Source organism: Trichosurus vulpecula, chromosome 5, assembly GCF_011100635.1.
Source record: "Trichosurus vulpecula isolate mTriVul1 chromosome 5, mTriVul1.pri, whole genome shotgun sequence".
Taxonomy (NCBI): Eukaryota; Metazoa; Chordata; class Mammalia; order Diprotodontia; family Phalangeridae; genus Trichosurus; species Trichosurus vulpecula.
The window spans coordinates 257,886,910-257,912,281 of NC_050577.1; the positions used below are offsets into that span (position 1 = coordinate 257,886,910).

Consider the following 25,372-nt stretch of genomic DNA (forward strand, 5'->3'; position numbering starts at 1 on the left):
TAAGCACTTAGCACAGTGCTTGGAACACATGAGGCACTATGTAAATGCTAGCTAACTAGCTGTAGTGGTAGTAGTTGTCGTAGTAGTAGTAGATGTTGTAGTAGTAGTAATAGTAGATGTGGTGGTGGTGGTGGTGATAGTAGTAGTATGATTATAACCACCTCCACCCTGACGCCTGGATAGAAGGGGATATTGAGTAAAATAGAGTAGTGTTGGGCAAGAGCTGCTGAAGGGTCTGCTGGGGTTGTGTTAATCAGTGGGAGGCTTATCTGCGTCCCAGGGAGAGTAGAGTACAATCTGTCTTCCCTCCCTCTGACTCGTTAGTCATGCACCTACACCCAAGGGTGTGCGCCGTGGCACCCACTTTGGGAGTACAATGGGATGAGTCAAAAAGTCCAAGCTGTACCTTGTCCTTCTGTTAGTTGTGTGGCCACGGGCAAGTTATCTAACCTCTGAATTACCAATCTGCTTTGTTGGTGGAAATTTCCACCCTGAGGAGCTCCCCACAGCAATCAAATCACATGTCTAGATGCTTCCCCCACACCCCCCCCCAAAAAAAAATAGAAGGCAGAGAACGCAGTTGTAGGCACTAGGGCAGATACAAAGATTAAATTAACATACAAACCTGGCCTTCACGGAGCTCAGAGAGGGAGATGCGACGAAGGCAGACATAATTCTAATGCAGACTAATAGGTGATAAGTCAGTAAAAGAGGCACAAAGTATGTGTAATAAGGTCTGAGGATGAAGGCTGGATCCTCATCTTCCATTATAAACTTTCCCTCTGTATCTGCTTGTGCCCAAGGTTTTTAACTGAGTTTTCTTTCTCCTGAGATCTTGGTAATTTTAAGTCCATTTCCCGCCTTGCCTGTGCTCTGAGATCCACTCCCTAGTGCCGCCGCTGTGCAGTGTCTGCCAGCACGGGCTCCTCCCCTCACCCTACTGTTCTGTGGAGACAAGCACCAGGGTTCAGCTCGGCCCCCAGCCCATGCCCCTGCCCCAGTGTCCTTTGCTCATTTCTCTGGCCCCGTGAGCACTGCTTCAGCCCAGATGCTGCCGTCTCAGGCAGGGCAGGCTTCCCTTTCCTAAGGTGGGGAGGGGATCTCAGAGCACAGGGTCCAGTTTGGCCACCCTGACAGATCATGGGTGGCCAGAGGAGGAGGCTATGCCGAGGGAGTGTGTCCCTTCTCTGATCCCAGTTCATTCATCCCATTGTTACCTCCTTAGTGTTCTCAATATCTTGGCCTGTGGAGACGGCTCTAATTGTTTCATCTGTTGTACAGGTTTGAGAGGTCAGGAGAAAATGTCTAGCCATCCATCCATTTGGTCACGTGGCCTGGAGCTTGGAGAAGGTCACTGCCAAAGGATGAGGGAAAGCTCAGGGGAGTTGACATTTGAGCTCAGCTGAAAGTGATGGTTGGTAGCGTTTGGTTTTTAAGCAGGCACCTTAGGAAATGGTACAAGCAAAGGCATAGGGTTGTTGCTGTTGAGTCATGTCTGACTCTTCATGACCTCGTGGACCATACTGTCCATGGGATTTTCTTGGCAAAGATACTAGAAGGGTTTGCCATTTCCTTCCCTAGGAAATTAAGGCAAACAGAGGTTAAGTGACTTGCCCAGAGTCACAGAGGCTGGATTTGAACTCAGGTCTTCCTGATCCTGAGCCTTCTAGCTGCTTCCATGGGATCAGTTAAAAAAAAATGGTAATGATTCCGTTTTGAGGGACGATGACAGCGTCAGAGACTTCTGGGAGAATGTCTGATAGCACAGGTTTTTTGAATGTCAGGCTAAGGAGTTTAAACTTTACTGGGGAGGCAGTAAGGAGCTTTTGAAGAGTTTTGAACAAAAGAGAGCTGTGATATAATCAAGAGGTGGCCCTTTGACTGCATCCTTTTCCAAAGGCTCCCCACCCCTATAATCCATCCATAAAGACAAGTCTTTTGCCGTAGTTAAATGGGTAGAAATTGCTACTGAAGGGAGCCTGTGTATGTTGAGAATACTTAAAATGCCCAGGGCGTGTGCTTTGCCAATAATCACCCAGTAATCCAAACCTGAACTACCATGGGGAAAATAGTCAGTGTTCATTCAGGTAATTTGAAAACTCTCCCACAATCTCAGGGGGTCTCAGCACTTTTCGTGCTTGCTAATGAAAGACATTTTGACTATTTTGGTGACTGAGCCAAACAAGTGACATCAAGACCTATGAGTTACTGTGGAGCATAATCCCATGGCCCTCCACAAGCCAAGCAAGGGAGTAAATCACAGGGCCCTTAACACTTTGATGCGGAGGACTTGAAGCCCTGATTATTCCATAGGCTGTGTACCGCAGACGGACTCGAATAAAGAAAAGCAGACCCTTGAGGCTGAAAGCAGCTTCAATGTGGCTAACGTGGAAATATGTTTTGCATGATTTCATGTGTAAAATGGATATATTGCTTACCTTTTCAAGGGGTGGGGCAGAGGCAAGAGGACGGGAGAGAATTTGGAACTCAGAATCTTATGAAAGTGAATGCTGAGAACCAAAAATAAATAATTTTTTTTTAAAAATTAGTGTTAAAATTTTATGTGTAATTGGGAAATATGTAATGAAGTAAATAAAAGTGTGTTTTAAAAATAAATCAAAGCAGCTTTGAGAGGTAGTACCTTTGGCAGCTGAAAAAGTAAACTGTCTATGATAGGGATAGCCTTGGCAATCAGGGAGCTTTAGAAAGGGTGCCCCAGAGAAGGAAAACACCTTGGTGACACACTGGGTAGAGTGCTGCTTCTGGAACCCAGCTTCAGACACTCCGTGTGATCCTTGGCAAGTCATTTAACTCCTATCCACCTGATTTTCCTCAGCGGTAAAATGGGGATCATAACAAATCGTCTGCTTCGTAGGTTGTGAGGATCGGATGAGATAATACCTATAAAATGCTTAGCACGGTGCCTGGCATGTAGTAGGCATTTAATAAATGCATATTCTCTTCCCTTCCTTGTAGTAGCATAGCAGTGGGTAGCCTTGGCCACAAATGTTTTTCCCATGTGTGCCCTACTAAGCTTATATTCTAAATTTGTTGCTTATTCTTCCCATGGCCACTGTGTGTATTTCTGGGAGAGTGTTTTCCACTTTAAAATTTCACATTAGATTGTGAGGTCCTTGAGGGCAGGACCTAACTTGCCTTTCTTTGCATCTCCAGCACTTAGCACAGGGCCTGATATATAGTGGGTGCTTAACGAATGCTTGTTGTCTGATCAAAAGAAAAATGCTTTATAGCTATACTTTTTAGTATGTTGTTTTTAATAAATGTCTTTGCTATGAGTTAATTGTGTCTGTTGACCGACTGCTAATGGAAAACACACTGGGAAGGGACTCATATTACTGTGATCTATAGTAGTAAGAGCCTAGAACCAAACGGTACCCTGAAATCCAAGTTAGCAGCCACATCTTCTAGGGACTTAATCTTAGGAGAGCAGCCCAAAAGAGAAATTTCAATGTGGGGGCTTTATCCAGGATATATTTGGGTCCCTCCTCATTTCCAGGGATCCCCTAGAGAGATTCTCCATCTAGGACTCTTCCGTGAATGGATTTGCTGGAATCCACCAGAGATAAATGAGCATTTTTTTTCCTCCCTTTTAGGTTTAGACTGTAATTGAAGAGAGTATTTTCTAGTATATTTCCTTTACAGGTCAAGCCAGTTTCTTGGAGATAATGTCTGCAAGATTGTTGTATACTTAATCCATTAGTGTGGTAGCTGATAGGAGCTATAAAGATTTTTGCATCTTTAAAAACAAAATAATTTTGGGGGGACACACTAGCAGCTGGTGAGCCCAGGAAAGCCCTCCTAGAGAAGGAGACAGCATTCCAGGCATAGGGGAGAGTCCTGGCAACCAGAGATGAAATGTGTCTCATCAATCAAAAAAGCTTTATTTAGCACCTACTGTTTGTTAAGTGTTAGGAAGATGAAAACAAAAGTGAGATAATCCCTGAGTTTACATTCTATGATAAAGATATAATAATATCCTTCACAGAGGCACCTATAGGGTGAGTTCCTGAGAAATACATACTTTTCAACACAAAAAAAAGATCCTCTCAAAATCACGTATGGTCTAGGCCAGAGCAATTATATTTTAGATGTTACTGTTTCTATGAAAAGAATAATCAAATGGGTCTTGAAAAATGATTCCACAGAGAGAGGGCATAGGGAAGGAGGAATGAGGGATGGTGTTATGGTAATTAGGGTGGGATTTTTTTGTTTTTTCTTTTAGAATGCTAAGGTAATCAAGTACCTTTGATGAGTCTTGCCTTTCAGATGTAATAGTAAAAAAAAGTGGACTTTTTGTTGTCTTTTGTTTCTTTGATTGAATCAAGAGCCCCTGACCTGCTTAAGAAACAAGAAAGCCTAGTTCACATAGGTTTGAGTTGCATGGTTGTGACACCCTCTGACCCTGAGAAGGGCATATAAGATCCGAGGTTGGCATTTTGTCCTGGGACTCTCACTCACTGGAAGAGTGTCATGTGATTTGACTAGACAAGACTCTGGGTAACCATTGTTAAGAGCTCCCCAGCTTTGAAAACCCAGATGTTGGTGCTTCTCTTTTTGGTAACTATGTATATGATGTCTTGATCAGACAAAGCCTGTCTGTTGATCTGTTTGTAGTTTCTATTTGTATTTGCTCTGAAGTTCAGGGTGCGGGCTTTTTCCCCAGAACTAAGTGAATGGTTTATGTATGTTTAATTAAAGTGAGATTGTTTACCCCTTAAAGTTGCTTTCCTTAGAAAAGCAGAAGAAAGAACCTGTGCTAGCAGCCATTCTGTGTGCTCTTGTCGTTGGTTTTGTGTTGGTCTTTCACCTCCACAGCAGCTACTAGCAACATTGTTATTACAGACGGGAGATTAGAAGATCCGTGCCACCTAGCAGGATACCAATAGTCAAAGGTGTGCATCATGTTATAAAGAAACTCAAGCCATTTTGGAAAAACTGTGGAGTCATGTTTTAGGAAAGAGATGGGGTTCACTGTTGCCAAAGCAAGTGACTGCATGTCCAGGAACAGGCACGTGATTAAGTGAAATTTCGAAGGAGGAGGGTTAATTAATTAGCTTTCTGTAGTAATTGGGAATCTGGACCCTGGCTTTGGACCAAGGAGGAGGAAGAGGAGGAAACAAGGGTGAGCAATCAGAAATCAGAACTAGAAAGGATTACAAAAATCTAATCTATGTGGAAACTGCCAAGTTGAATTGAATAACAAGAGATAATGTACCCGTGTAGTTTGCATCAACAGATTACCTGCAATTGTAGTAGCATAGTGTCTTGTTTTAAGTAGCTAATTGCTTAAGAATTCCTTATTCCTTTTCATTAATAGGAGCTTAGGTTTAGGGGTTGGAAGGGATCACAGAGATTATGGAGTCCAACCCCCTTCATCTTACAAATGGGGAAACTGAGACCCAGAGAGGTTGTGACTTGCCTTCGGTTGACCCTACTAAGTAGCAAAAAACCCTAGTGTTCCTACTGTTCCCTGAATTCACAGGTGTGTGTGTGTGTGTGTGTGTATGTTGGCCAGGGGGGTAGAAATGGGGAGTATGAGACCACATTTCCCCGGTAATGGCTAAATAAAGTTCCCTGGGAGTTTTGTTAGGGCCCACCCTGAGCTGGATTTGGTCACCTATGAATCTCAAGAGTTGTATTTTCATTCCTTTAAAAGGCCCTAATGAATACTAGCTGTCCCTTCCCTCTCCCTCATGACTTTTCTGACTTGCCCTCTCTTCCCCCAACTCTGTATTTCCTGGAAATATTCTCCCCGCCATGCTGTCTTCTCTTTGCCAAGCCTAGATCTTTATTGCACATTTGAATTTTAAGTTTTAAGTGCAGCACAGTCAGGGTTGTCTGAACGGCTGGGGGAAAAAATGTGCCTGGGTTCTAAGAAAAAAGGCTCAAACAATCTTCTTGGAAAATCAGAGCTGTTCCCATTCATCATCTTAGCTCTTAATTCATTCTGATGAGTTAAAAGTAAATGAACCAAAAGCATATGGATCAGATTTACCTTTAAAAAAAAATGTGCAGGGTTTTAAGAATTAGAAAGGGGTTTCTGGCCAAACACATTTTCGGTTTCACTGAACACGAAACGCTGGAAAAATAGCTCATTTGCCAAACCCCAAGTACAGCCAGATTTGTCTATCCCTGTGCAACCCACAAAGTTCTGGGGCCATGGTTTCTGACTCGTTTTGAAATTCCTTCAGAGGCACCCAGCGGTGCCTTCGTCTCTTTAGTTTGCTGGAAGAACAGTGTCAAACATTCAGAAACATTCTGTCCCTTTTTCATCCCTGTCAAACCTTAAAGCAAAGTCTGTCTCTTCTTTCTGTTTTGTGGGGAAGTGGGCCATAGCCAACAGCCTAGGCCCAGGCCAACTGAAGTCTCTCCTCATTCTGTTAATGAGAAGGTTAACCTTTTGTTATCATTTTACCTAAGGGAGGGAGGGGAAAGATTTCCCTCAAAAGATGGTGTCTCAACTTGTGTGATCTGATGCAGAAACAGAACAATTGGTACAGGAACATATAAAGGAAAAACAAATCTTCCAAAAACGGGAAATCTGATCAATGCATTGACCAACAATGACTCCGGAGAACTACAGAGGAATATGGACTTGTTTGGACGTGGTAAATGTGTGGATTAGTTTTCCTTGACTCTGCTTGTTTGTTGTTGTTCTTGAGTTGTTTTTTTCAGTCACGTCAGACCCTTTATGACCCCATTTGGGGTTATCTTGGCAGAGACACTGTTTCTTTCTCTGGCTCATTTTACAGAGGAGGAAACAGAGGCAAACAGGGTTAACTGACTTGCCCAGGGTCACACAGCTAGTAAGTGCCTGTAGCCAGATTTGAACTCAGGGACATGAGTATTCCCCACTCCAGGCTCCATTCACTGAGCCACCTAGTTGCCCATTTAATTGTTACAGGGATTATGTTTTTCATTTTGAGGTGAGGGAGAAGAGTGGAACCAGCTGTATATGTGTGTGTGGGTGTATCTATCTATCTATCTATATACACACATAGATATGAAGAGAGGGGAAAACAAGAGATGGGGGGCGGGGAGAAGAGAAAGATGCAGGGGGAATCATTGAAACTTTCATATGTAGAGAGAAGTGAAGGAAACACAGACAAACAGGACTGCTTTGAAAGTAACATGTTGAATTTGTTGTATTTTTTCCCTAGGCAGTCTGTGCATAATTGTTTCACACCTTATCATCTTTTTCTCTTCGACTTTGCTTGTGGAAAAATTCTCTTTTATTTTAATGTTTCTTAAATTTAGAACTTTTTAAAATTCAGAAAGAAAGGACAGAGTCCCCAGGATGGGACATTTTCCCAACCCCATTTTCTCTAACCATGCTATCTTCTCCCACTCTGTTCATTATAGTCTAGCACTTGTGAGTGGTTCAGGTACATACTGTAACCTAACCACCAGAGGAAGTAATTTGGAGTTTAAAACCATATTGCTTCTCATGTTAATTTGGCACAGGGTTTCGATTCCACAATGACTTATTCAGCACCTCCTGTACGTTGTTGTTTATCCTTCATTCCCAAAAAGGACCAACGACACCACGAGTCTTGTCTTGCCTTGTTCGTGAATCGGATTTAAGTGAGGAAGAGCCAATCAGAGTCCTCAGCCTCACTCTCTTGAGGCACTGGGAAAAATGCTGTGCCTTCACAGAGCTTACAGCCCTACGGGGATAGAGGAGACCTAATACATTTAAATTAAAAGAACACCAAGTGCTCTTTGGGGTGCAGGAGAGGACGGGCCATTGCCACCACCATCATCATCATCACAACATTTAGATAGTACCTGCTCTGTGCCAAGAACTGTGTTGCACATTATTTTATTTGACCCTCACATCAACCCCATGAGGTCAGTGCCATTATTATCCCCACTTATAGATGAGGAAACTGGGGCAAACAGAAGTGAAGCAGCTTACTCATGGTCACGCGGCTAATCCATGACCGAGGCCGGATTTGAATTCAGGGCTTCTTGATTCCAGACCTACTAACCACAGAATTTCAGCTGAGTTTCAAGGAATCTTGGGAAGTTAACAGGTGATATGTGGGGGAAGGTTAGGGAAAGTGAGTCCTTTCAGACATAGGGAACAGTAAGGAAATGATCTTCTTATACCCTAAGTCTGATCATTGTCACTCCCCTGCTCAAGAGTCAAGAATGGCTCCCAAAGGAAATAGGTCTAGGATGTAAATATTGATGTTTAAAGCCCTTCCCAGTCTAGCTCCAGCCTTGCCTTTCCAGACATTTCAGATGACTTTTTTTCGGACAGACTGCTCTTCAACCTACCTGGCCTACTCAGTGCTTCATAAACTTCAAATTCCAGCTGTGTTTAGGGGATCCTCTTTCACAGACGTACTTCCTTCCCTCAGGCGCCCATCATTATCTAAAGCATCTACTTTTCCTGACCATCTCCTCTTCTGTAAGAGAGTAGAAGGAGCTTTGACAAAGAGTAGGCCAGGGTAGGCCTAGAAGTTAGGATGACACCAGATTATGGGGAGGCTTGAATGTCAGGCAAAAGTCTGAACTTTTCTCAAGCAATATAGAACCCCTAGAGATTATTTAACAAAGTATTTGCTGATATAACCGTAAGAAGATTCGCCTGGAGAATTGTTTGTAGGACAAACAACGTTAGCAGAAAAGGAGGCACAAGTACACTTTGGGAAGTTATTTTAAGAGTCTAGGCCTATGTTTAGGGAGTTTAAGTGGGAACTAAGAAAAGTAGAAGCGGAAGATAGTGTTGGTCTGGACCTGTAGTGTGGGAAACTCCCTTTGTCACTGCCAATTGGCAGCTATTCTGCAATGTGTCGTGTCTGTGTTTGGCCTGTGGCAGTGAAAAGTTAATTGACTTACCCTCTGCACGTCCATTATGTGTCAGAGGAAAGACTAGAATACAGGTCTTCTGACTCCCAAAGCCAACTCTCTCACTACTACACCACACTGCCCCTGTGAGAAAGATGGCGGTAGAATCTATAGCACCTTCCACTTAGAAGTGGAGGGCAAAAGAAGAGTGTGTCAGGGGTAAGTAACATTAAGGTTTTGAACCTGGGGGCTCGACAAAATGAGGGTGCCATAGGTAGAGCTAATGGGGGGACCAGGAGAAGTTGGTTTACCAGAGAAGATGCTGGCGGCCATGTCCTGAGAGAGTTCAATGCTAAAGATAGAAATCTAGGGGCATTGTTGAAGTCATGGAAATTAATGAGAATTCAAAAAGGAAAGTATCCTTTCTTTAATAAAAAAAAATAATAATAACCCAGGGGCAGCTAGGTGGCACAGTGACTAGAGCACCAGCCCTGGAGTCAGGAGGACCTGAGTTCAAATCTGGACTCAGATACTTGACACACTTACTAGTAGTGTGACCTTGGGCAAGTCACTTGACCCAGTTGCCCTGCCTTCCCCCCTCCAAAAAAAAAAAACCTAAAGATTCTTGAGGGCTTTCCTTGGATTGGGGGTTACATTTCTAAATACTACTCTGCCCTTCCCACCTCTCTAGACAGAGACATGAAGTTTCCTTTAACATTGGGCCCTGCCCCCATCCTCTTTCTGGTCTTTGGAGAAAAGTCTTTTCCTGCTTGGACCCAGTTCCACCTGTTTGGACTTCTTGTTGAAACTGTAGATAACCCCTTCACCAGCTCAGCCAATAATCTGTCTCTGCCCTGCCCATCACTAGGTTGTTGGGTTTTTTTTTTCTATCCAACCTCCCCCCAATCCCCTATGAGTTCACCCTCACTTCTTTCTATCCAGATCTATCATGGCTGACTAAAACAGTTTTTGTGTTTAAACCCTACCCCGCTTTGTTTTTCACGGTGCCTCCCCAGACATCATCAGGCCATCTGGCCCAGCTTGAGGGCCAAAGATTGAGCTCAGGGAGTCCTAATATACATGTATGTGTGTGTGTGTGTGTGTGTGTACACACATATACATATACACATACATACACACATACACAGATACATGCATATATGTATATATACCTACATATATACATATGTATGTACGTGTATGTGTGTGTATATGTATATATGTATTATTGATGATCTTTTATGAACACTGATGTCATTTGCCTTGTAACCCAAAAGCGCAGTTAACCAAAAGAAATCAATACAGTGTGTCCCAAAAATCATAGTGTAGCTGCAATATGACTTTTGGGACAGTCCCACTACAGGCATATTTAACCGTGTTCCACAACCGTAGTCGTCCACCACCTGTACCAGGAAGAGAAATGCCTCATTGCCAGTCCTCTGCAGTCACAATTGTTCAATGAATTGTTTAGAGTCCATAGGGTCTTTACAGATGCAGAGAGACCCAGTCCCAGAGGAGTTATAGTGGCTTGCCCAGGGACACGCAGCTAGTACATGTCTGAGGTGGGCTTTGAACCCATTGTTGTGTGTGTTGCATAAATGAATCTCCTGGCCCTTTCCTCTGCATGTCCCTATGACTTTTCCAAAACTTACTGAATTCTTTGTATTTGTCATTTCTTATGGTACAGCGATAGATATTCCTTTACATGTAATGATACATTTCAACATTGTAAGACAATCACTTTCTTGGCCTTGAGATACCATCATTGTTTTCCATTAAAATGTGTTAAATACTTCAGATTCCATGAACAGAGAGAGATATCCCTTGTCAGGGATATACCATAAGCAGGGATTCTTTCCTCCGGGTAACCTCAAAGATCCATTGCAGCAGCGAGATTTTATGTTGGAACCACATCTTAACACATTTCCCCCCTCATCTAGTGTTACTTGTTCAGTTGTCTTTAGGGAAAGGCAGAGATTTTGCTGTACTTTGTTTTCTCTATTATCTCGTGACCACCTAAATCTTGCTAGCACTATTACAGTGTCAGAGAGTACTTACTGCCTACTGTATGCCTGGAGAATACAAAAGTCATATGGCATATGGCCCCTGCCCTCAAGGAGCTAATAATCTAGCTAGAGTCAGGATCATAAAACAATTAGGAAATAATTGGTAAACTGCAGTACCATGGGCACTGGGAGTTCTGAGAAAAGAAGTCAAGGTGATCCCAATTTGCCTGGAGAAGCATGAGTAGGCTTTAGGTGAGCAGAGGGAAGAGGAAATTCTAGTCAAGGGAGACAACATAAGCAAGAAGGGTGATCATGAATTAAAGAAATGGGAAGCGGACCCTTGGATTAAAGCGGAGGTTTATTTGCTAATGATGAATAGGAAATGAAGGCTGAGTCAATGGGCCAGCTTATCTGGAAGACTTAGAATACCAAGTCTGGATTTTATACAGTAGGCAGTAGAAAGTTACTACAGATTCTTCCTTGATATTATTGGTATTTTATAAATTGACTAATCTCTCAAAAGCATTTTGTTTGGATTGGGGTGAGGAGCTTCTGAGGGGACCAACTGTGAGAGGCCTTTGGCTGAGGACAGTGGCGAGTCAACAAGCATTTATCAAGCTCCAGTTAAGTTGTTCTGCTGCCTTCACTCTACATCAGTTCATACAAATCTTGCCAGGTTTGTTTGTTTTTAAACTGACACCCTTATCATTTCTTACATAACATAACTTGTTGAGCCATTCCTCAGTTGATGAGCAGTTTCCAATTCTTTACTACCACAAAAAGACTGCTGTCAGTATTTTTGCATCTTGTTTAATCATTTTCAGTCATGTCCAACTCTGGATAACCCCATTTGGGGTTTTCTTGGCAAAGATATTGGTGTAGTTTGACATTTCCTTCTGCAGCTCATTTTACAGATTAGGAAATTGAGGCAAACAGGGTTAAATGACTTGCCCAGGGTCACACAACTAGGGTTTGAGGCCGGATTTGAACTCAGTTCCTCTTGACTCCAGATCCACTGCACTACCTAGCTGCCCTGCATCTGAGTCCTTTTCTTCTTCCTCTGATCTCTTTGGGGAATACACCTTTGCAGTATTGCTGGCTCAAAAGTTATATACAATTTAAAAGCTTTGGAAACATAGTTCCAAATTACTTGTTAGTTTTGCCAGTCTGATAGATATAAGGTATTACTTCCGAGTTGTTTTTTTTAATTTGCTTTTCTCTTATTAGTATAGTAGAACATTTTTTTTTCATATTGTTATTGATAGCTTGGACTTCTTCCTCTCAATACTGCTTTGATCATTTAACAGTTGAGGATTATCTCTAATTCTTAGAAATTTGACTCCATTCCCTATGTTTCTTCTAAATAAGAGAAACTTTCTGCAAAGATCATTTCCCATTTACCTTCTTTCTCCCTTCTAGTTTTAGCTGCATTGGTTTTGTTTGTGTAAAAACTTTTTAATTTTATGTAATTAGAATTGTCCAATTAATTTTCTATTATTCTCTGTGTTGTTTGGTAGTTAATTCTTCTCCATCCATAGATATGACAGGTAATTTCTTCCTTGCTCTTTTAATTTGTCTATGATGTCATGTGCCAATTTAGAGCTTATCTTAGTATAAAATAATGAGATGATGGGTCTGTAGCTACTTTTAGCTAGATTGCTTTCAGCTTTTCCTAATAGTCTTGTTCCAGTAGCAGGGATCCTTGGTTTAGTCTCCTGGGTTCTTTGCTTCTGTTTATCATGTCCTTAATCTGTTCCACTGATTAACCCCTATTTTTTTTTAACCAATACCAAGTTGTTTTAATAATTACTGGTTCGAGGTCTGGTACTGCTAGGCTCTCTTCCTTCCCCTTGGGAAAAACCCAATGGTTCTTTCATTGTTTCTCTTTAAATTCTTAACTTCTTGTTTCTCTAGAATCTTGTTACTTTTTCTGGCTCTATAAAGTAATCTTGTGGTAGTCTAGTATATCATTAAATAAGTAAATTAATTTAGGTTGTATTGTCGTTTTTATTATATTGGCTCTGCCTATGCATGAGCAGTTAATGTTTCTCTATTTAGATCTGTCTGTATTTTAAAAAAAAAAGTGTTTTGCATTGTATTCATATGGTTCTTATATATGTCTTGGCAGATAATTTCCAAGTATTGAATATTTTCTGTATTTTGGGTGGAATTTCTCCTTTTACCTCTTCCTGCTCAATTTTGTTGATAATTTACAGAAATGAGGATGACTTATGTGCATTTATTTTACATCCTGCAACTTTACTGAAGTTACTAATTGTTTCAGTTAGTTTTTTAGTTGACTCTCTTAAGTAAACCATCATCTGCAAAAATCTCACACTACTTTTAGTAAAGAACTGGTTTTAGCAACTCACAAAGGTAATGGTGGTGTGAATGGAGCCAACATCTGTGCGTGTGTTCAACATTTCTGAAGTTGGAGGCTAAAACTTTCTCTGAGATGAGAAAGAGTAATCATTGCTTAAATGTTTACAACTGCTCCCAATCAGACATTTAGCATTGCTTAACCTTGGCGAAAGAAGAAGAAGAAAACAAACAACCTCCCAACACAGACAGGCTGTTTATTTCAACTGGAGTCCTTCTGATTCTATAAACCATCCCCTGCACAGTCATCTTTTCCCACTCTGCTCTCATCCTAACAGAACTGCCTGTTGCGAGATGAACGGGGCCATGTGAGGGATCACCTGGGCTCAGCCCCAGCAGCCCCGGTCATGAGGCCCATGTCAGACGCTCTTGAACAGATCCAGACTGATCAGCCCTCAGGTGTGTGAGCAGCCAGGGTTCACCTTGCCAACACAACAGAAAGGGTTGTGTCTTCTGTTCCAGAGTTTACTACGTGCACTATCTGCTCTCTTGAGGCCCCAAAGCCTGCCAGGATGAAGAGGTCCAGAGGACACTGTGTTATGTTATGCTATGCTACAGTTTTGTGTTTGTTTGGTTTTTTTTTTTCCTCAGTCGTTCATTCTGACAGCCAGAGGTAGGAGTGAAGAATGGCAGTCACAGAGACTCCAGCCTACGTGCAAGACGTGAACTTTAGATCCCATTGACATCTATGCAGGCAAGCACACACGCGCACACAGGCATAATTCCAGGTCCTTACCTAAGATGTTGCATGTAGTTGGACTTTTGGAGGAGTTTGGGATGCCACTGAAATATTTGAATGTTTTATTTCAGCTTTGCAAAATGACATCACCAAAAATCTTGGAGAGTTTCTTTCCATATATCCACAACCATTCCCTATATACATTTTTAACAAAATGTTACAGCTAAAATCGAGGAGGGACAAATTCAGAAGTAGCACAGGCACATTTCTTTAGGGGTGCTGCTGTTAGGTTGAGCCCAGGGCTATTATATAAAATAAAGGCAGTTAATTTTCCAGCTAGTGCTGCCTCCTACAACTTGAACAGAACAATTAACTGAGGTTAGCAACTCATTAAGCAGTCTCCTTATTAGTTTTAACAACGATCATTCTTTTTTTTTTAATTTAAAATTTGCTTTTGTAGTGTGAACTAAGTCGTCAGCAAACTCAAACATTCCAACGTACAGAGAGCAAGGAAAATTGTGTCAGAAAATCTCAACTGTTACATACAGTGTAAGCCTAGTGTGATGGTACATGCCTGTGGTTCCTACTGTCCAGGATGCTCAGGCTGATGGATCCCTTGAGTTAGGGGTTCTGAGCTGCATTAGGGCTAAGCAGTTCTGGTGTCAATTCTAACTCTAACATCAATATGGTGAATCCCTGAGTGTGGGAGAACCACTAGGCCACCTATGGAGAGGCAGCTTGAACCAGGTTGAAGTGAATCAGGTCAAAGGTCCCATGCCCATCAGTGAAAATGGGACCACAAGTGATTAATGCACTTCCAGCCTAAGCAAGATAAGGAGGCCCAGTCCCATAAAGAAAAAAAAAAGTATGCACAAGGATACACACACACATACACTCATGTGTATAGTTTGTTAAACTATATATGTACTTTATATATATAAAGTAGATACATACTTTGATATATGCTTTTTAAAGTGTGTGTGCATGTGTATATATATATATATGTGTATATAATATATATTGTATGTATGTATATATGTATACTATACATATATATGCATACATACTTTTAAAAGCATGTATGAAAGTATATCTATATACTTTTTAAAGTGTGTGTGCATGTATGTGTATACACGCACACACACACATATACACACACATAAAACTTTGACAACATAATAATAAAATTTTTGGTGTCCCTTTTTGAATTTTTTCTTTCATGCATTTAAAAAAATGTTTTATTGATACTTGTTTGAGCCGATGTCTTCCTACCCACTAACCTCCCACCCCACTTCTAAGTAGAAGCCTTTCTTTTTAATGATGTGTACCAGAGACTATCCAACACACCCTTGGTGTGCTTTGCCTGATACAGCCCCCCTACGTCAACTTCAGAGCATGTGCAGGTATCACCTATGACCATTTCCTGTCTGCTTACTGTATGGCAAACAGAGGCCTTTTGATTAGGCTAAACCTGGATGTGCATATAAAAGGCACTAATCGGCCAAATTGACCTTTTTCCTTCCCATCCAGCAAAGAGAGGCAGGGACTGCAGTAAGCAGTATGGGGAGACAGGCAGCTGGCAGCAGCACCCCATTACATACTCATAGTCCAGCAAAACAAATCAAGGGGTTGACTTTCCGAGAATGTATTCTGGATCTCAGCGGTCAGAGTGATCTTCGCCCCAGCAACAGTAAACTCCACACATTAAACTCCATTGGCTCCCAGCTGCCTTCAGAATCAAATAGAAATCTTCTTACCTTTCCAGCCCAATTATGCTTCTACTCCCCTCTATTTGCCCTGTGATCCAGGGACACCAACCATCTCTCTGTTCCTTTTGCACGTGACACCCCGTCTCGCAGCTGCATTGCATTTTCTCTGGCTGTCCCCCAAGCCTGGAATGTTCTTCCTTCCCACCTCCACCTCCTGGCTTCCTTCAAGACTCAGCTCAAATTCCAACTTTTACAAGAGTCCTTTCGCAGTTCTTCCCCCTCCCCCAGCCATTTCTTCATTACTAATGCCCTTTTTAAAATATTAACCTCCCATTTACGCCATACATATCTGACATACTCATAGTTGTTTGCCTCTCATCTCCCCCTATTATAATGTGAGCTGCCTGCGGGCAAGGAACATATTTTAGTTTTTCTTTATATCCCTAGTACTTTAGCATAATGCCTGGAACGCAGTAAGGATTTAATTAATGCTTCTTGGCTGACTGAATAATGTTGGGTTCTTTCATCAGAGCTCCAAGGTCCTTCATGTCATTACTGGCCTCATGTAAATTGTTCTCCAGATGCTGTTCATTTCACTTCTTGTCAGTTTGTGCAAATTTTCTCATTTTTCTCTGAAGTGGTATGAGTCTTTATTTTTTATGGAGTCATAGTATTCCACCGTGGCATAAGGGATTGGTTGGTTGGTTGTTATCCTTTGTGCTTGAGGACCATCACTGTGTTAGTGACAAGGTACAGTGTGTCCACCTGTGGCTGATCAGACCCAGTATGAACTCGGAAGGCTCTACCACAGGTCAGGCACAAATGGTCCATATGAACATTTGGAGTGGAGATGCCTCTAAATTTGCCTCAGAGCTGGCCTATAGTCCTGCATTTTACCCTCTGCCAAGATTTTTTTTTTTAATTTCCCCTCCAATTAACTCTTTCTCTTCCCGGTTTTAACTGTATTGATTTTGTTTTCTGCAGGAGCTTTTCAATTTTATGTGATCAGAATTGTTCAGTTTATCTTTTGTGATTCTATCCCATGTTTGGTCAAGAACTGTTCCTCCATCCATTGTTAAAAATATCTCCTTCTTTGCTTTAATTTAAATAGAATATTTTATATGTAGGTCATGTATCCACCTGTAGCTTATTGTGGAGTATGGTGTGAAATATTAATCCAAACATAGTTTCTGCCTGACTGCTTCCCAGTTTTCCCAGCAGTTTTTCCTTACTCTGAGTGCTAAGCCTGGAATCAGGAAGGCCTGAGTTCAAATGCAGCCTCTGGTACTTACTGTCTTTGTGATCCTGGGCAATTCACTTAACTGCTATCCACCTCTCACAGTTTCCTCAACTGTGAAGTGCAGATAATAATAGCACCAGCCTCCTAGGGTTTTTGTAAGGATCAAATAAGATAACATTTATAAAGTATGTAACACAATGCCTGGCATGTAATAGGTTACTTAATATTTCTTTATTTTCTTTTTTGTTGTATTGGCAAGGTTCATCCATATGCAATTCATATCTCAGCATTTATTTAGGTTGGCCTTTATCTCTGCAAAGACTGTTTAGTTGCTGTAGTTCAGGCGTTTTTCAGTCATGTCTGACTCTTCGCGACCCCATTTGGGGTTTTCTTGGCAAAAATACTGGAGTGGTTTGCCCTTTCCTTCTCCACATCATTTACAGATGAGGAAACTGAGGCAAAATGGGTGAAGTGACTTGATCAGGGTCACACAGCTAATAAGTATCTTAGGCCAGATTTGAACTTAAGAAGGTGAGTCTTCCTGACTCCAGGCTCAGCGCTCTATCCACTGTGCCTCCTAGCTGCCCTAAAAATCATTTTGTAGTTTGGGTCATAGAGTTCCTGAATATGTCTTGGTGTAGGTACTTCCAAATATTTTATACATTGTGGTTATTTTGAATGGAATTTCATATTTATTTTCTTTCTGCTGTGTAATAGGCAGAAAAAAAATCCATCATTTATGTGCATTATTTTTTATCCTGCTACTTTGCTATGATTATTTTCCCAAGTTTTAGTTGACGCTAGACTTCTCTTAGAGCATCATATTATCCACAAAAAGTGATAATGTTGTTTCCTCTTGGTGTTTATTATCTTATCTTATTGCTATAGTTAGCATTTCTAGAACGGTATCAAATAATAGAGGCAATAACATGTAACCTTGTTTTATCCCTGAATCTATTGGAAAGGCCACTGGGATTTCTCCACCACATGTAATTCTGCCTCTTGATTTTTGGACAGATAATATTTACCCTATTAAAGAAAGATCCACTTATTCCAATGTTTTTTAGTGTTTTTAACAGAAACATATGTTGTATTTTGTCAGCAAACTTTAAAAATAAAAAACTCAGAGGGACCAATTGCTCAAAGTCCACCTCTTCCCTGCCGCACCTTTGGTAAGTGTAATTGGGAAATTTCCCTTGGCAAATGTAAAATTTGAAACACCTGTGGAATATCCGGTGGGAAATGCCCACTAGGCAGTTGGGGCTGCAGGAGGAGGGAAAACGGAGCTAAAAACATAGATCCTTCCCACTTACTTCCATCCTACTTTAGGGCATCTGAAACCAGAGTCATAAAACAGAGTAGGCCTGAATTAAGGGAGTCTCATTCTAATATAGTGAGTCTTAGAAGATAAGCAGTTAGTGTTTGTTGAGCGTATGAGGAACTTAGGATTGGGCGGCAGGAGGGAGGGCCTCCTGGAGAAGCATCAGAGATCGAGCAAATGGGAAAATTGATGGCTTGTCCTTAAAAGTTGCCACCAAGATGCAGATGTCAGCTAGAAGAGGACAAACTACTTTAGCATATGACTAAAATATCCTAAGTAACAGATGACCCTAGATGAGAGGAATGCTGAACTAGCAGCCTGAAGCTGTTAGGTAAATGCTTTTCACATCCCCGTGTGCAGAGTATGCAGAGGTTTGAATCAGGAAATCTACTTAGATGGTGAAAGCCAAGAAGACCAACCAGTATCACGTGGCTTATTCAGCAGCAAAGAACCATCTTGCTATTATCTTTCTTTCTGCTGCTCTTCAGCAGCTCTGTCTGAAATTGTGCAAAGAAAAGGAGTAATTCTGACTTTTACTTCAGCAAAGCTAATAGGCAGCGTGGTGAGTGCATGAAGAACAAGCCTGGTCCAAGACAGAAAGATCCTGGTTCAAATCCCGCCTCTGACACATAGTGATTGTATATAACCCTCCTCAGTTCTGTCTGCTGGCTTCCATGGTGTCCATCAGGACTTCGCTCCAATCATGCCTCCTGTAGGAGACCCTTCCTGGTTCCCCCACTGCTAGCGCCCTCCTTCAGAGATTACCTCTCATTATACTGTGTGTGTGTGTGTGTATGTGTATGTGTGTGTATCATACATACATACAATTTTTTGCATGTGGTCTTCCCCATTAGAATGTAACCTCCCTGAGGGCAAGGGCTAGGTTTTTACCGTTCTTTGCCTCCCCAGCATTTAGCACAATGCCTGGCACTGAGTAAGCACTTAAATACTGGCTGGCTCAGTTCTCTAGCCAGCTTTCCAAGACTCTACATTGCAAAGAGTGTGCTAACCGTCATGAACAGAGAAAGGTTCCTCACCCAAGAATTACAGAGATGCGATCACAGGTCTCAGTCTTAGCCCTGTTCCTAAATGATAATAGTAATGGCTGATAATAATAATAGTAGTAATTTTGTGTAGCACTTTAAGATGTGCAAAGTGTTTTACAAATATCATCTGATACTCGTGACAGCCCGGTTGTTATCGTCGTCGTCGTCATCATCATCATCATCATCATCATCATCCCTATTTTACAGAGGAGGAAACTGAAACTGAGAGGTGAAGTGACTCGCCCAAGGTCACACAGCTAGTATGTGTTTGAGGCAGGATTTAAACTCGGGTCTTCCTGACTCCAAGACCAGTGCTTTTCTGCCCCAAGTAGTGTGCACGAACATTTCCCAGGCTGCATCTCAATAGAGGTTATTTCCCAGGATGACAGCTACAAGTATTGTTGTTCCAAGACTCTGGGATTCAGGGTCATGGGTTATCACCATCAGGGTCCATGGGACGATGGGGGTCAGGGTGGTGGTGGGGGTGGTGGTTCGGTTTGCCTGGTACATGCCGCCTCCTGTCTCCCTCAGTTGCCCCCGCTGCTTCAGCTAGGTTGACTGACTTACACTGTAAATGATGGGCAATTGGTAGCAGGGAGGGACAAGTGGTGGAAGTGAGGAAGTGAGACAGGTAATAGGGTGGGGGTGTGGGGAATGTTGCCACTCCCAGGATTCTTTGCTCATCAGAAAAAGGTGAAACAGAATGAGATCTTTATAGACACGGACAGTGTGAAATTTGTCTGGCTTGACTGCATATTTGTTACAAGGGTTTTGTGTTTTCTTTCATTTTTTTTAAATTGGTGAGGCGGTGGAATGGGAGGGAGAAAAAATAAATGCTTATTAATTCAATAATAAAATGAAAGAGGAAGATGAGATTCAGAAGGCTGTCTTAAAGGATAGTCTTTTCTCAAAAAAGCATTCAACACAAATGTTCTGCCTCATAGGTAATGTATAAGACGGAGCTGTGGAATTAGGGGAAAGTTGGCAAAGTCCTCTGGAAATTGGCTAAAGGATAGGAAACAAAGGGTAACCGTCAAAAGCTAAAAGGAGGTTAATTGGGACGTGCCTAGGGGAATAAGGTTGGGACCAGCTTTTTATTATTTACATATAAATTACTTGGAGGATTGTACAGAGAGAGCCTTCCACTATTTGGCCAATGAAGGGACATTCGATAGGACCCACGTGGCCAAAAGGACAGTGCAATTAGGGAAAGGATTTAATTTGTCAAAAGATTTAGCCTGAGAAGTGGTCCTCTCTGCAGCCTAAGAATGTAGACTCCTGCTATTTCTTTAATGATCAGACCTCAGTTTTATTAGTGGCTGCCACAGACAATGGCAACTCAGGACTTGGCATTTCTTTTCTCTAAAGACAGCTTGGAATTAAACTGTGGCCTCCCCGTTACTGGGGCACTTTGATAATGTTAAATTCAGGTTCTCTTAGTAACCCAGATGGAGATTCAGAGGCATAAGAGGGCCTTTCCTGTTGAACTGTACCAAAAAAATTGGCCACTTGAACCCCATGTCGATCAGAGGGCTTATTTAACAATTAAGTTTTCTCTCCTGTAGGTATGCACTCATAGGAAGCAGAGAGTGTTTGTTGGAGAAGTTCATGAATTCAACAACAGCTATGCTTGTACCACCAAGCACTTGGCTTGGCAATATAGGGTTGTGATATTTGGCTGATGCTGTCACTGGTGTTCTCTAAGTGAAAGATCAGATGTAGAGATATCAGAAACACAGAATTGGAGAGTTGGAAGAGAATTCAATGGCCATGTAGGCCAGTCCATATATGAAGGAAATCCCCACTATGTAACATACTCAACTGAGTAGCCAACATTAAGTTCCCAATGACTTTAGTTTAGAACCTTAATTCACTGTATGCTTCAAACATGGGCTGGGCCACCACCAATTGTCCTGGCTTGTGTCTTGCCTCTGCACTCCATTGATTCCAGAGGAGAGAGTGGGGCTGGTGACTTTACACACTCTGCCTCACTTAAATTCAATTCACTTGCAAGTCAGGGCATCACCTTCATGATGTCATCGGTCTTCTTTGAGAATGAAGGTCAAACAACAGTTTCAACAAGGATCCTTCAGAGCCCGTTAAAAGCCAGGCAAATGGAGAAGTCCTTCTATAGGGGAGAGAAGGATGGAGTTGCTGCATTTTTGATGATGTAAGCACTATGACTTTATTTCCAGTTATAGCTTCCTCCACAAAGCCTTTCCTGCACTCTCTTCCTCTTCCCTTCTTCTTATTGCTCATCTGATGCCAGAAATAACCTTTTATTCACTTTTTTATATTTTTTGTATTTTATTATTATTTTTGTATTTAATTATCTATGCATATCCCTTTCTTCCTCCTCTCCCCCTCCCATTTGAATATAAACTCATTGAGGACAGTGACTATTTCAGGTTTATATTGGTACCTTCTGTGCTGGGTCTTGGCACCCAGTAGGTGCTTCATAAATTCTTTTTGATTGGTTGAATCCCATTGCCTAACAAAGCACCTAACACTAACAGACACTTAATAAATAATTATTGACAGGCAACAAATTAAGCATTTACTATGTGTCAGGCACCGTGCTAAGCATTGGAAATATAAATACAAGAAAAAGGCAGTACCTGCCTTTAAGGACCTTAAATGCTAATGGGGGAAGAGAATACACAAAATGGAGAGGGGAGGGCAGCTCGAGGAACGTCCCAGTGGGAGATGGGAGTCTGCATGATGGAAGGACGTTTCAAGGTGAGGAACCACCGGGTGTTGAGGGAGGATACAGAGTGAGACATCAGCTGAGGTATGATGGCAAAGTCCAGAAGGTCAGAAGCAAAGCCAGGACAGAGGAATTGAATTCTCTGTTCCTTAGCCCAGTACTTTTGTTCATAAGACACAACTAGCTGTCCAGAGTTTAAACCTTTACATTTTCATGGCAGTCTTGCTCTCAAGAGTGTCTATTTAAAAAAAAAAAAAAAGCAGCCAGGTATGATCTTTCCTTAAGGATTTTTCTTGAGCCATTTGTAAGTAATGCTTTTCTCACCAGTAATGAGGCTACAATGGGCTGGAACATAGATGGAGTTTTTTTTTTTTTTTTTAATAAATAACTTTCGTTTTTACATCACCTACGTTTTCCACCCTATTCCTTACTCTTTATGCAGAGGCAACCCTTATACCAAAGTGTTAAAATAAGAAATTATTTTTTTAAAAAAACAGCCCCATGCAGCAAATCCAACCAACACATCAGAAAAGGCTGTTGTTTGCAATGGTCCATATCCACAGGCTCTGGGCTCTGCAAAGACAGAGGAGTGGAGAGTGAGGGATGAGGGATAGTGGATGAGGTGGGGTGATGGTCTCCTACTTCTTTGGAGTTAAGCTTGGTCCTAATTTCACAGATTCCACCTGTATTATTTTACTGTTCTTTTCATTTACGTTGTTTTGGTCATTATGTATGTTCTTTTCCTGGCTCTCCTTACTTCATTTTACATCAGGTCATATAAGTAGTCATTTCTTACAGCAAAGTAATATTCTTTTACATTCATATATCTCTGCTTGTTTAGCCATTCACCAAACAGTGGGCATCTACTTTGCTTTCCAGTTCTTTGCTTCTCCAAAAAGTGCAGCTATAAGTATTTTGGTATGTATTGGGAGTTTTCCCCATCCTTAGGGTATAGACCTAGCGTTGTTATCCCTGGATCTATGGATATGGGTATTTTAGTCTCTTTCTTCACATAATTCCAAATTGCTTTCCAGAATGGTTGAACCAGTTCACAACTCCACCAAAAATGCATGAGTGTGCCTATCCAAGTTTGCCAAGTGCTTTTTATGTCTTACCTCCTTTGAACTCTCAGAGAACCTTGTAGGGTAGATCACAAGGGTATCGTTAGCCCCATTTTTCTCGATGAGGAAGTTGAGGCCCAGGAAGGTTTAGTGACTTCTTCATGGCAGTATGTCAGTATTTGCCTTTAGCCATTAGCATACACCACTTCCATCTTTAATTTTCTCTGGCATGGTTGCAGAAGACAGATCCTGAGTAAGCAAATATTCTGGTTAACCTTGCCCCTCCACGTCCCCAGTACAGAATAAGCTCCTTGAAGAAACAGATCTTTGCCGTGTTGTGTTTGGTTTGGTTTTGAAATCTTTGTGCCCCAGGCACCTAGCACCCTACAAATAGTAAGCACTGAATAAGTGTCTGTTGAAGTGATGTACTTACTTGTAACAGAAGATGCATACACAAAATCGATTTACCATTACTTATACTAACTAGTGCAGTAGAAAATTAGATTTATGCTTCTCAATGCTAGCAAAGTATATTAATCAAGTATGTGAAAACAGTTTATATTATCTCTGTTGGACAGTACAATCATTAATCTTACTAGGATCAAGCCGCAAACCCAATTTCCTCGGGCTTCTCAGTAGATGTGTCTCATCTTGGTTCTTAATGGCAAGACTCCCTTTCATCCCAGGCATAGGCCATGTGTGTCCCTTCAAGGTGGCTGCTTGACAAGTCAGCAAATCACACTCAGCTAATGAGCCCTGCCCTCCAGCAGACATGGAGAATGCTTGAGTCTTAAGCGTAGGGAACACAGGAGCTGGTGTTGGTCTCAATCCAAAGTCAGGCTAAAGGCTGCGGGGTTTCTGGTGGGTCCCTTATACTTCTAGCAATGGGTGTTAGCTAGTTACTTCCAAGTTCTGGTTGGTGGCCAATGACCTAATTCGTTTACCAATTAATTTATGTCTGATGATAGAGACTAATTACATAAATTAAAATTGTTTGCCAAATTTTTCCATTAGTGTTCTGTCCTGTCTGGGGTCCCGTGTGTTTACTAGTTGGTTTTGAGGACATATATGTTGTTTATCAACCTATACCACACATATGCTTATCTTAATATCGAAAAACAAATTACAGGGGCGGGGTGGGGATGGGACATCAAAATACTTCATCTCAAAATGGTGGCTTAATACAAAATGGAGTCAGATATGTCAAAGTAACATTTATTCTCACTGTGTTACTGAGCACACACTGTGTGTCCAACACTATGCTTCAGGCTTTTGAAAGAACTCCTTAAATTTGGCGAAATATACCATATTCCTTGTAAAGTCTCAGGCATCACATTGTAAAATTGCTTTCTTTGTTAGCCAGTAATGGTTTGCAAAAGTTGCAAAGGAAGGGCAGGCATGGATGGGTTGTCATCTGAAGGGAGTATCCACAGTGACGAGATCACAAATCCATTTGAGTTGAGCGTCGGATAATATTTATCAAGCACACACTCTTGTTCAGTCCCGGTAAAAAGTAAAATGAAAGCAAATGTTGGGCGCAGTATACTGGATTAAGTCATTTACTGATTTATTTGCACAAGCTTAGCACTCTCAAGTTTTCACTTAATCTAGTAGTCTCTTAAAACTGTTCTGCTAAACAGGAGAGGGTATAAGTGTGAAGGACGTCTTTGGGACAGCAAAACTGGATAAGCAGCTGGGGTTCCAGAGGTCACAAGACGACGGAGTCAAGGTCACAGGGTCCCTGCGTGTCCTACATCATAATTCTGTCTCTGCTTATGGTTGCAGGTGAGAGTCTATGACGTCACGCAGTACGAGCACGGGGCAGATGACGTGCTGATTTTAGCCACAGATGGACTCTGGGATGTTTTAGTGAACGAAGAAGTGGCTGAAGCAATCACACAGTTTCTTCCTAACTGTGATCCTGATGACCCCCACAGGTTTGTCTTTTTATGTGATGTTTTTAGGGGTTGGTTGTCTCGTGGCCTTAAGGGTAGCTCTTCAAAGATGGTTGTTTTTTTAAAAGCTAAAATAACCTCTTAGGTATTCGATACTCCTGTTCGCCCCAAAACATCCTACCATTGCAGAAAAGCTATAGTTATGTGCCCAATTATAGACTGTGGGTTTGTCATCTGAGGACCAGCTTAACTAAGTATAAAAAGGTTTATTACCAGAGGGCTGGCCGCCAGGTAAATGATTTCTTTTTCAGCCACATAACCTTAGCAAAGACAGTCTTTTAAAGTGCTGAGGGATTGTTATATGCATTAATGGTGGGAGCACCCTCACCAACCAAATCTCAGATCCTTGAAATATTGAAGTAATAAAGCCTGACATGGATGGTTAGACATCATAACTCAGGAAGGAGATATCTCATCAGGGTCATTCCTCAGGCAGCTAAGAGTATGTCTTA

At 41.6% G+C, this 25,372-nt stretch overlaps 1 protein-coding gene across 1 annotated transcript in view; it reads left to right on the forward strand.

Annotated features, from left to right (window-relative positions):
• Nucleotides 1-25,372, forward strand: part of PPM1H (protein phosphatase, Mg2+/Mn2+ dependent 1H) — a 317,942-nt gene that overhangs the window by 272,582 nt on the left and 19,988 nt on the right. The window contains exon 9 of the mRNA XM_036760023.1: nucleotides 24,751-24,902. Within this exon, the coding sequence (XP_036615918.1) occupies nucleotides 24,751-24,902 (152 nt within the window). The remainder of the gene's footprint in view (nucleotides 1-24,750; nucleotides 24,903-25,372) is intronic.